At 38.2% G+C, this 11,725-nt stretch overlaps 1 protein-coding gene across 1 annotated transcript; it reads left to right on the forward strand.

Moving 5' to 3' along the window:
• Positions 1 to 1,090: 1,090 nt before the first annotated feature.
• LOC143851349 (uncharacterized) lies at positions 1,091 to 8,436 on the forward strand. Its single transcript, XM_077360741.1, has 3 exons — positions 1,091 to 1,865; positions 7,250 to 7,324; positions 7,416 to 8,436. The coding sequence occupies exons 1-3, from the start codon at positions 1,265 to 1,267 to the stop codon at positions 8,015 to 8,017; spliced, it is 1,278 nt and encodes a 425-aa protein (XP_077216856.1). The 5' UTR covers positions 1,091 to 1,264; the 3' UTR covers positions 8,018 to 8,436.
• Positions 8,437 to 11,725: the final 3,289 nt, after the last annotated feature.

Consider the following 11,725-nt stretch of genomic DNA (forward strand, 5'->3'; position numbering starts at 1 on the left):
TTTCTGAGCACAAGAGCGACTTAGGAACGCCCCCTAATCTTCACTTCCTCATCCCCATCACTAGGCTTATGGGAAGCCTCTCTTTGATGTGTTTTTCTTAAGAAAGAGATGAAACTTAGTAGATAGAGGAAGATGGACCAAGGGCCTTTATTTAGAGGCCAAGAAAGCTCCCATAGAACTTTCCTAACATAGGAAATCCATTTGGCTCCTTCAGGCACGAGATTAGCAAGTATTCTTCATGCTAATTTGCAACCGAAGAAGTTTCCAAACTAGTGTGGTTAGTAACTTTAATGAAAATGTTGCTTAATGCAAGGCCATTATCGAGATTAGCAAGTTTTTAAAAATAGAAACTTCTAACAAATTAATGTAAAATATTACGGGGGTTTTAGGTTGATTTCTCATTTGGCTATGAAATTCTTGTTTTGCCCGAGTGAGTCTCCATTGAAGCCGCCAACAAGGAGGCAGAAAGATTAGCTAGGGAAGGAGTTGCGAGAGTGGGTCTGGAGATATTCGACTTTCTCCTTCCTTAAGTTGTATTTAATCTTGTATCCTTTTCTGTTCTTCTCCTTGTTTTCTTTCTTTGTATTGGGACCATCTCAATCTTCCCTCTATCCATTTTAATGAAATATGTTACTATTCAAAAACAATACTCTCCGCTAAATAGGGGTTGCAACTCGGGGTGAATTCAACCCGAACCTGTCGGGTTCAACCTGAAAAAAAGTTGGGTCATGTTGGGTTGAGTTCAGGTAGGTTCGGTTTGAGGGCTTGGCAACCCGACCCGAGTGAAACCCGACAATTTTGTTATCAATTTTTATTGCAAGCTTAAAAACTCAAGTTGGGCCGTGCTCGGTCGGGTCAGGTTGAGTAAATGGTTCCTCAGGTCGGGTTCGGGTTGGCCTCGACCAGACCCCATCCACATTTGCAAAGCTGCGAGAATCCGGTTTGTATAAGGATGTTAGAATTGGTGAAGACATGATATGAGGATATTTTTGTCATTTTACATTGTTTTGCCTGTGGTAACTATTTAACCACGGTAAAGATACACGGTAATTCCATGGGAAAATCTGAAAGAAAATCTCCAAAAATATTGAATCCTTAACCCCCAATGGGAAAAACAGGAAAAAAACTCCAAAATATTGAATCCTTGCACAATTGAAAAATCTGAACAAATCTCACTACTCCTTAGTCTTCCTTGCAAAGAAACCCTATAAACATCCACCTCTGAAAACACAATCTCTCTCTCCGAAAACCCACTTTTTCAACCATGCGAGCAAAGCTCATCCCCCGCCGTTACTCTCCCTCTGTTCTCCCTCCCTCTTCCCCCTCAGAATCTGAAACCCTAGACCCAACCCTAACAGAAACCCTAGACCCAACTCTATCAGAAACCCTAGACCCAACCCTAACAGAAACCCTAGACCCAACCCTAACAGAAACCCTAGATTCTACCCCAACAGAAACCCTAGACCCAATCCAAATCGAAACCCTAACTCAAACCCAAACCCCCACCAAAACCCCAACACAAACCCAACCAATCTCTCCATCAAAACCCTCTCCAAGAACCAGACCTTCTCTCCCTCGCAAGGTCAAGCTATCTTCTTCTCCTCCTCCATCTTCTTCTTCCCTTTCAATTATCTCTGTTCCTTCTTTTTCTAGCCCTAGGCGCAACCAACAGAAGCGTAATCAACAGAGCAAGGTGAATGGCCGAAATAGGCGGGTCCGTCTTCCGATCCTCACCGCGGCCCGCATCTTCCAACTGACCCGCGAGCTCGGCCACAAATCCGAAGGACAGACTGTCGAATGGCTACTCCGGCAGGCTGAGCCCATCATCGCCGCCACTTCCGTGGGGCCCACTGATCCTCCTCCAGGTCTCTAATTCGAATTTGAATTTCTCTATCTTTAATGGGTTCTTTTTTTTTAGTTGGGTTTTGCTAGTTCCTCTTTTGCATACAAACTCAATCTAACAAACAAGGTGTTGAAAGATTCTGGGTTTATATTGAAAAGACTTCTAAATGAGGATGCATTGGGGATTTGAAAAGACTTCTAAATGAGGATGTATTGGGGATTATATTGAATCACTTAAAAAACCTACGTGGGTCCTCAGAATCTCAATATAGAACTTTTTTTTTTTTTTAATGTGGGATTAAAAATTTAAAATTATAATGCGCACTAAGGTGCCAAACTACACCCAAGCTGAGATTGGGCACTCATCATAAACCCTTGATGTGATTCATCCACCATCTTAGGTGTTAGATTTATTTATTTTAATTGAATATGGACATATGTTGATTTTCTTTTAGGTAGCATTTTATTTGATTTATTTTATTTATCTTAGATGTGAGGGATGTCCAAATCATACCCTTGTTCCATGGCCCACTTATCCTTTTAAGCCCATCTTTGATTGCTATTTCACCATGTCCTACTTGTTTCTCATTTTCTAGTAGCGAAACCCCGTAAAAATCCACTTAAAGCATTTTTATGCCTTTTCTTGTAAAATGTTTGTCAAATTTAGGGTCCTACTACTTAAACAACTCCATCCCAACTCTTCCCTACTTTCTTTTCTCCTTCCCTCTACTATACATTCTCCCTTTCTCCCTCATACCCTCACCTTCAACCATCAATCTCACCGCTCTACTTCTTACATTCACCCCTTTCACTCCCAACTTGCTTCTTTGTCTTGTTCTTTGTTTCTTTCCCCTCTTTTATCCATACATCCCTTTATCCCCTTTTCTTTTCATTCCCCATCGCTTGGGTTCATGAACCATTCCCCCTCGTTGGGCGCATAAAGTTACAAGCCCCCCTTGTTGAGTTTATAAACCGTTCCCATCTTCTACTCCGATCATCACCCCTATTGTTCTTGATCCCAATCTCATCTTGGTCGATCCTTCTTTCCTTTTTCTCTCATTTTCTTGGATACGATCAATGCTTTTTCATCTCTACTCTAGCTCTCTTTCTTCTCTTGGAGGTTACTTACATTTGGACAGCTAAGGCTAAGGTCCTACACACCAACCTGGTACATATTGCCCCTGATGTTCATATTTTCATTACATCCTGCCAATATTTCCATTCTTGTGCCTTTTTGTGCATCCCCCATTAGTGTACACCCTTTCTTGCCTTAACCAGCCTACACTTATCCCCGTTAACCCTACATCCCACACATATCCCTTTCCGTTATCCCTTCTAAATATCTTTAGGCCATAGATAGATAGTTTATTTTTATAGATTTCATTTGTTTAACATATTTGATTTAGATATCTGATTATTATTGATTAGAGAGCTGATTTCCCTGATTTATAATCTATTGTATGGAACTCTCTTGGATGATTTGATTTCTATTGGCGGACTAATTCAAAAGCTCTGAATCTTTGTGAAAATTTTCTTTAGATTAATACTTGCTATTTATGAGATGGTAAGTTGTTCTTTTTATTGAAATTAGAACATTTACACTCCATAAGTTCCCATAAATGTTCCACGAACCATAGGTTTGCATCAAAGTGTGCCCAGAGATCAGATTCCTTGTCAGTTCCATAACAATATACCATTTAGCCATTCGATCAAATTCCCCTTAGAGTCTAGTGTAGTCATTCTTGTCTACTAAGGAGTATTTAGTTAGGTTTCGTGTCTCTTGAGTTGTCTTAAGTCTTAGAATCCATCGTTGTTATTGTTGATAGCTTCACCGATCTGTATCGTCTCATGTTGATCTGTATAACTAGGTTATCTGATGTGTCTCATTTCTGGAGAATTTAATAGAGAAAAATAGGGTTATATTTCAATTTGATATCACTTACCACCCCCGATCTATGTCCCACATATCTTCGACATTTTCTAAATATCGCAATTTTATCGCGACATTTTGATAAAACGACAAAATCTCGAAATAATCTTGCGATTTTAAAAAATATAGCAATATTTTATTTTTTCTTAAATTATATTTTTAAATAATTTTGTCTTTATTATTCTTCCCAATTTAAACTTGAAAAAAAATTAAATATAATATGTCCCGAAATTTTCCCTTGACGAGAAATTTCCAAGAATGATATTTGTAACAACCCCCTATCAAATAGATAGACAGAAGTGGTCAATCGTAGCCTAGGAAATTTGTTGAGATTCTAAGCTGTGAAAGACCTCATTAATGGGACTTTACACCAGTAAGAGTTTTGATTCCAATGTTCCATTGCCCGCTCCCTTGATACTACCTGCGGTCATCTCATTCTTCACCTTCTAGATTGTACCCCTTTATCCTACCCTAAGCTTGTGAGACATAGTGTCGAAGCCGAAGACAATATTTGTGACTCAGCCTCGATTAGATAGATAGATAGAACTGGTCAATCGAAGGCTAGGAAATTTGTTGAGATGTGTGAAACGACCTACTACTCCAAAGCTTAAGCTGTTGGAGAAGGTGTTGTTTAATCTTTTATACTTTAAGACTCTCTCTCATGTGTGGCGCCTCTTTTTAGGGTTGGCCTACACGTGGCACATGTGACCTCTTTTTTGGGTTGGTCATTACATGTGGATTTTTAATATCTAAGGAGTTTTGAACACAAGACATTTGCTTTGATACCATGTGGTACAACCAATTACTCCCTTAAGCCGTTTCGGGTGTTATTTAATCTTTTATACTTTAACAAGATGCTAAGCCGCGGAAGACCTCATAATGGGACTTAACCCCAGCCAGAGTTTTGTTTCCTCAGTTCCATTATCCGCTCTATTGATGCTACTCGTGGCCTTTGTCCTACCTTGGGAGATGTGCCGAAGTTGAGGATTTCATTCAACATAACAAAGAGGTACAACAAGAGGTGTTAAATCGATTGAGATTGAGAAACGAGAGGTATGATGTGGATACCAATCAGCTTCAGAGAAATCACTTCTACAGCGTGGGGGCCTAGTGATGACATTTCTTTGATGCGACCAATTTGTGATTGTAGCCATTTACCATCACCACCTTGGAAATTTGCCAAAGATTTTCATCATTGCTTCAATACCATTTGGAGCTTACGATGTTGAAGTTTGGATTATGGAGATGTGCCATGGATAATGGTTTGAAATTTTGGATTTTGGCCGGGCCGACACCGAAAGTACATGGATTTTTGAAATTTCCACCGAAATCCAAGATTTCCACCGAAATTACCAAAGTTTTCATTGAAATCTTGTAAAATATCAAAATTGTTTTCCGAAATCTTACATGATTTAGGGCAAAATTTCGGGCGAAACTAAAAAGTTTTGGTTTCGGCTGTGGCCGGAACCGACACCGAAACTGGCATTTATAACCTTGCTATGGATTTCGCTAGAGATACCTCATTCCTTGGCAAAAACATTTTTTGATTGAGTGTTTGTGGTTAGATGTGATGTCAGCTACAATCACTTAGCAAAGATATGATTCAGTGTGTAGCAGATTTCTAATCGACGGAGTCCGGTCCCATATGGGGGGGATTGCCGAATTGATGTGATCCATCCATCATCGTAGCCGTTAGATTTAGTTTTTTTTTAAACTATTGGGCATATGTTAATTTTCTTTTCAATAGTATTTTATTTGATTTATTAGCATTTTATTTAGCCTTGATGCGGGGGTCTCGACATTTGCATATGACCCACCTTACCATTGTTTCATAGTCTCTATTTATCCTTTTAAGTCCATCTTTTATAGCATTCTAGCCTTTGCCTACTTATTTCTTTTTTATTATTGGCGAAACCCTTACAAACCCACTCAAAGCCTTTTTAATGCCTTTCTTTTAATTTATTGGTCAAATATAGGGTCGCAATACTTACATAGCTTGATCTCTTGATTGAACACCCGCCTAAAAGAAGGGCAAGTTTTGGAAATATGTGATGAAATTCACTCCCATTTCTCCACTCCTTCCTCTCCTCTCCTCCACTTCCCTCTCTTCATCCTCCTCTCACATTTCACCACCGTCTTTCCTTCTTAGATTCATGCGCCTCACTCCTCTTGCTTCTCTCTCTCTCTCTCTCTCTCTCTCTCTCTCTCTCTCTCTCTCTCTCTCTTCGTTATCCTGTTACATCCCTACTTCCCTTTCTCTCCTTTCCTTTAAACTCCACTCAGTTGGGTTCATGGATCGGTCCCTCTCAGTTGGGTTCATAAATTGTTTTACCTTGGTTGGACATATAAACTGGTTCCCTTCAGTTGGCTTTATAAATCGTTCCCTTTCTACTTCGGGACCCCTCTTGATCTTTTCTTTTTCTTGGTCAGTCTTTCCCTTGTCTCTCATTTTCTTGGCTAACATCAATCCCTTTTCATTTCTCGTCTAGCTATTTCTCTTTCTTTTCTTGGAGGTTACCTACATCCAGGCGACTAAGTCCAAGGCCCTGCACACCACTCAATCACAAAAGTACGATATATTCTTATTTTCATTTCAGCTTACCAATATTTCCCTTTTTAGCCATAACCCATTTGTTTTACACCCTTGATTACCTTAACTAGCTTACCCTCATTTCTCTCAATCCTATACCTTACACATATCCCTTACCCTTATCCCTTCTAGATTTCTTTGTGCCATAGTTTGGGTGTGTATCTGATTATCCCTTCTAGAATTGATTTGTTTGACTAACCTGATATTGTTATTGATTAGTGAGCTGATTTCCCTTATTTATAGTCTATTGTATGGAACTCTCTTGATTGATTTGATTTCTATTGGTGGAAGAATTTAAAAGTTTTGAATATTTCTGATTTTTTTTATTACTACTTTCTGTTTATTCTGTTATGAGAATGTATGGTCTGTTTTTACTGAAATTAGAACATATTTACGTCCATAAGTTCCCAAAAATGGTTCGCGGACCATAGGTTTGCATGAGCCCTGTGGGCAGATATTTGATTTGAATGTTGGAAGGCGTTCAAGGTGTCATATTGATGCATTTTGTTTGAAATGGTTTACTAACAATCTGAACCCTGAGATGGGAAATACCTTTTCCGATTATCATATGGATATTTGGTTTGGGAAATTTAACGTCTGTTGTGTAATGTAGGAGTTGGAAGACTGAAAAATAAGAAAAGTGGTTTACAATACGAAGGTTTTAGATTTTTAGTTTATTTTCTAATATCAGTTTTTTTTTAGCAATATGCACATTTATGCCGTTATATGGGTACCTTTTCAGATCCTGCATTAACTTCCTTATAAAGGTAATTGTAAATTCAAGTTTTAAGTTTCCCTAATTGCAATGAATGGGTAAAGGATGAGGCAAACATTACTATATTACATTTGTTGAAGAGAACTCATAGATGGTCTATGTATAACTGCAGAGCCTAGTCCAGCAAGTGGGAGGCGGAAGAAAAACAATAAGGAGAACCAAAATGTGGGACAGCGTGTTTCTTCAGGTAATAAATAATCTTAAAGCAGATGTTGTTTGTTCAGGTAATGATTTTGAGGCATTCAAGGAGAACTCATATGATATATGTGAAATTGCAGAGCAGAATCGGAGGAAGCGGGGGAATTGTAGTCAGGAGGAGGCCATGGAGGAGAAAGATCTGAGCCTTCAAAAGGATGCAGAAATTGATCAGTGCAATGATACCTTGGAGGAGAAAGATCCAAGCATTATGTTAAAGTGCTCAGAAATTGATCAGTATGAGAAGACAAACAATCAGGAAATTTTGGAGCGTAAAGATCTGAGCGTTCAAATAAACGATGCAGAAATTGATCGGTATGAGGAGAAGAAAAGAAAACACCAGAATACATCTTCAGATAGTAACATGGTGGCATTAGAGGAAGAAATTCTGGACACACCCTTACAAGCTTATGGAACTGTTCTGACAAAAAAGAGCAAAGTCCACGATGGTCAATTGCCAGTTCTGCAGTCGCTGTTCGACGTACCTATAGAAACTGGAAATTATTGTGCACTGTTCAATGGTAATGATCAGATATCACTAACTGAGGTGAAATCCAACAGTTTGCCAGAAAACGTGGGTAGTGATTTGATGAAGGGCATTTCGTCTGAGATCGATTTGAAGTCATTTGAAGTGAATAATATTACTGACTTATTGCAAACCAATCAAAACGAGAACTTATTCTGAGAATATTAGTGAACCAGTTGAAGAGGATTACCTTTCATAAAAAAAAGAAGGGTGAAGAGGGTTCTTGAAGTCCTTGTGTGAGACCCTTTCACCTAGCACCCTGTGTAGAAGAATGAAAAGGACTGATATATGCTACCTGGGGTACTGACATATGACATATGCGGTGTAGAAAATTGGGAAGTATTTATAACCAGTTGCTAGAAGAATACCTTATCAACTAGATTTTGTCAAACTCGATCTAATCGGCCGACACAGTAATCTGTTGAAGAATTCGTCGCGCCAGTGAAATCTTTGTGTCACCAGAATACTGTTGCTTTTCCTACTAGACAAACTGGGATGAAAGTTGCTATTAAAATTGTCATTTTTTATTTCTTAAACTGCTAGAGTGCTAACATATAGACCATTATGTTTTGTGTCAATTTTTCAGAGGCCTTTCTGTGATGATCTCCCAAGTTGGGCTTTGGGGGATTTGATGTGTCTTCTGACCCTTTAAGAAAAAAGTATGAACTCCTGTCAATGCCTTTGTGTTTTTTTCCTTTCCCCTCCATATGGGCTCCTTTAGCATGCTACTCTTTCTGTTCATTTCCTGGTGCATAATTGTTTTTTTCCCCTCTGCAGAAGGCTGTGTTGTTGTGGGAGATATGAAACATTGTATTATTTTTCTAGGTCTGCCTGAACTCTAAAATGTATTTTGTGATATGTGAAAGCATGAAACTTCATCTTGCCCCAATGCCAAGTAATCTCATGTTCTAATCTGGACCCTTCATCTAGGGTATGCCCACCTTGGAGATGCCATACTGTGAAATGGACTTGTGGGCCTGGGCAGTGGGTAAAAGCTCAAATTCTATTTTTACAATGAATAAAACGAGGGAAATGATATCAACACTGCAATGTTTTGATAGCACCTTCTACTAGCTTGTCTTTTAGTGTTTAAAAAGGCTGTAAACAGGTTATTAACAGTTCCCAAAAAGCTCTCACAAGCCCATTAAATACTGCGTGGATATCATAACATTGAAGTGCTGATATCATTTCCCTAAAACAATTGCATAAGTTAAAAAATATTTTATTTTTTGAAATGTTGATCTTGGTGGATTCGACCACTATCCTCTTGAGAACTCTGTCGTGAATGACTCCCAAAAGCTTTACCAGCACTTTACCGTTCACTTGTCTGCACATTAATCATATGGAATTTCTCTGTATACAAGGAGGATCTGCCCAAAATTAGAGGAGCCAAACAGTAGCATAGCTCTGGAGTAATGCAGTTACATATGTGCAATCATATCACATGTGCTAAGGACATAGCATAGTTCATGCTCTTTTCCTCTTATCATCAAAAAGAAACAAAAAAAATGCGAAGCTAAACAGCAACTATTCAGAAATTGTGACATACAAGAAATATAATTCTTTTTTGGGATGTCATGGGTATTCCCAAAGAAACTTATAGAATTGTTTAAAGGGTGGTCAACTGTCTCATGGAGGGGAAAAGGGAAAATACTATCGAAAGTATCCCTTTTAGCTACTGTTTGTATACTACGGAAGGAGCGGAATACTAGAGTTTTTCAAGGCTATGCAAATAAATCCTTCCTCTTCTTTAAAGTGATTGCCCTAACTATTGCATGGGTGAAAACTAGGTTGCAACTTGGGCCGGGCGGGTTGGGTTCTTTTAGGAAAATCCGAGAATCATAAACCCAGCCCTACTCGAGTTAGTTGCTTGGGGTAGGTCGGGTCGGGTTTTTTCACTTTTCTCCATAAACCCTCCATGAACACCTCTCGATCTAAGTTTTCTTGGGGCTTATAATCAGAACAATATCGACTGGTGTTTATAATCAGAACCGGGGCTAATTGCAGATATGGCTGCAAGTCATTTTCCATAGCAAGTTAGCCATGCTAACAAGCAAATGATTGGGATCATTTGTGATCTGTTTAGACACATGAGAGCAAGCGGCTCCTTAAAAATCTGAAGTAATTCATGCATAAACCAACAAGAAATTGTTACGAACCGATTTCGGTTCATAACGGATTTGATCTTCTCAGAGGGAAGATCAGCCTCTTGATCCACTTCGAGGGAAGGATCAGTCATCTTTTGTGCAAAAAGACACAATTTCTAAGATGGTCTCTTCATTGGTTTCCATTAAATGTAATATGTGCTTATATAAGGCACTTACAGATAAGCATAGAAAGATCTTGAAAGATCTTATGATAATAAGGGAAATAACTAAATAAAGATTATCTTAATCTAAATTAGCATCATAATATATCCTACCTACTAAATATATAGCAGCCTAAAATATCCTAACTACTAAATGTATCAGATGTGGTAAGATCTAATCTTATTCTCTAAAATACCAAAGTAATTTATTTCACCCCAAGCAAAATGTTACAAACCCGAATGGTTCGTAACGTGATTGATTTTCTTAGAGGGAAGATTAGCCTCTTGATCCATTTTGAGGGAAGGATTAGTCCTCCTTTGTGCAAAAAGATACTATTTCTAAGATGGTTTCTTCATTGATTTCCATTAAATGTAATATGTGCTTATATAAAGCACTTACAGATAAGCATAGAAAGATCTTGAAAGATCTTATGATAATAAGAGAAACAACTAAATAAAGATTATCTTAATCTAAATTACCATCCTAAAAAACAACTAAATATATAGCATCCTAAAATATCCTAACTACTAAATATATCAGATATAGTAAGATCTTAACTTATTCTCTAAAATACCAAAGTAATTTATTCCACCCCAAGCGGCTCCCATCTAGGCACATAACATAAATCATTCCAAAAACCGATTTAAAGCACCAATAGTACTGATTAGGGTTGCAAATCGGGTCGGCCTTTCCAGAACCCTACCCTAACCTAGAAGAAAAGAGTGACTAAATGTTTAAAGAAAAAGAAAAAAAGAAGCATTTCAAATACAAGCAAACCCATATAAGCATGCTACAAAAAGGGTTAGAAAATCGATGTCAAAAGCCATAGACAGTGATAAATCGGGTAGGAAACCCATATGTTAGTGAAGATGGGTCTTTTGGGCGGGTTCTTCTGGGGAGGAAGCAACTTCTTTTCCTAAGGAAATGGTAGAAATAGACGGCATGAGAGGAGGTTTGGTTGTCCTGCTCTTTCCTCAGAACTCCCTTTGGGTTGGCTTCCTTAGAGAAAACCAAGGGTCCATTTGGATACACCAAATAGTGAGAAAATAAAAGTTAAAAAAGGGTCCATAAAGTTTACTCAATTATCATCGGTGAGTTTTCATATTTCGGAATGTATGCAACATAATTACATTTGCAAATAATTTGGCAAGGGCAAATGCTCTTGGGAATTGTTTATGAAGATGTTACACAAAAATGGTCAAAAATTGGAAAAATTGCAGGTGTCATTACATTTAAAAAACTTTTAAAGCTCTTCCTAAAACATACTTATTGGACCTCTCCTCTATTGCATTCAAGTGGTCAAATCCGTGGATCCGAACGGGTAATCATACATCCAACCAAATACACTATAGACCGCCTTGTTCGAAGATCCAAACCGTTCATTGGTTCGGCCCTAACGTAAATAACCCTTGTCTATAAAATCATCTCCATAGGATGATCCTTACCCTCTAATCTGTAGACAAACAACACCATATAGACATTTATACCGAACGAAACATTAGATCCATATAACACATATTTATTAGAAAAATCATTGAGGCCCCAACGTAAATAGACC

Source organism: Tasmannia lanceolata, unplaced genomic scaffold, assembly GCF_043159265.1.
Source record: "Tasmannia lanceolata isolate RefF3 unplaced genomic scaffold, GAP_Taslan_0.1 ptg000018l, whole genome shotgun sequence".
Lineage (NCBI taxonomy): Eukaryota > Viridiplantae > Streptophyta > Magnoliopsida > Canellales > Winteraceae > Tasmannia > Tasmannia lanceolata.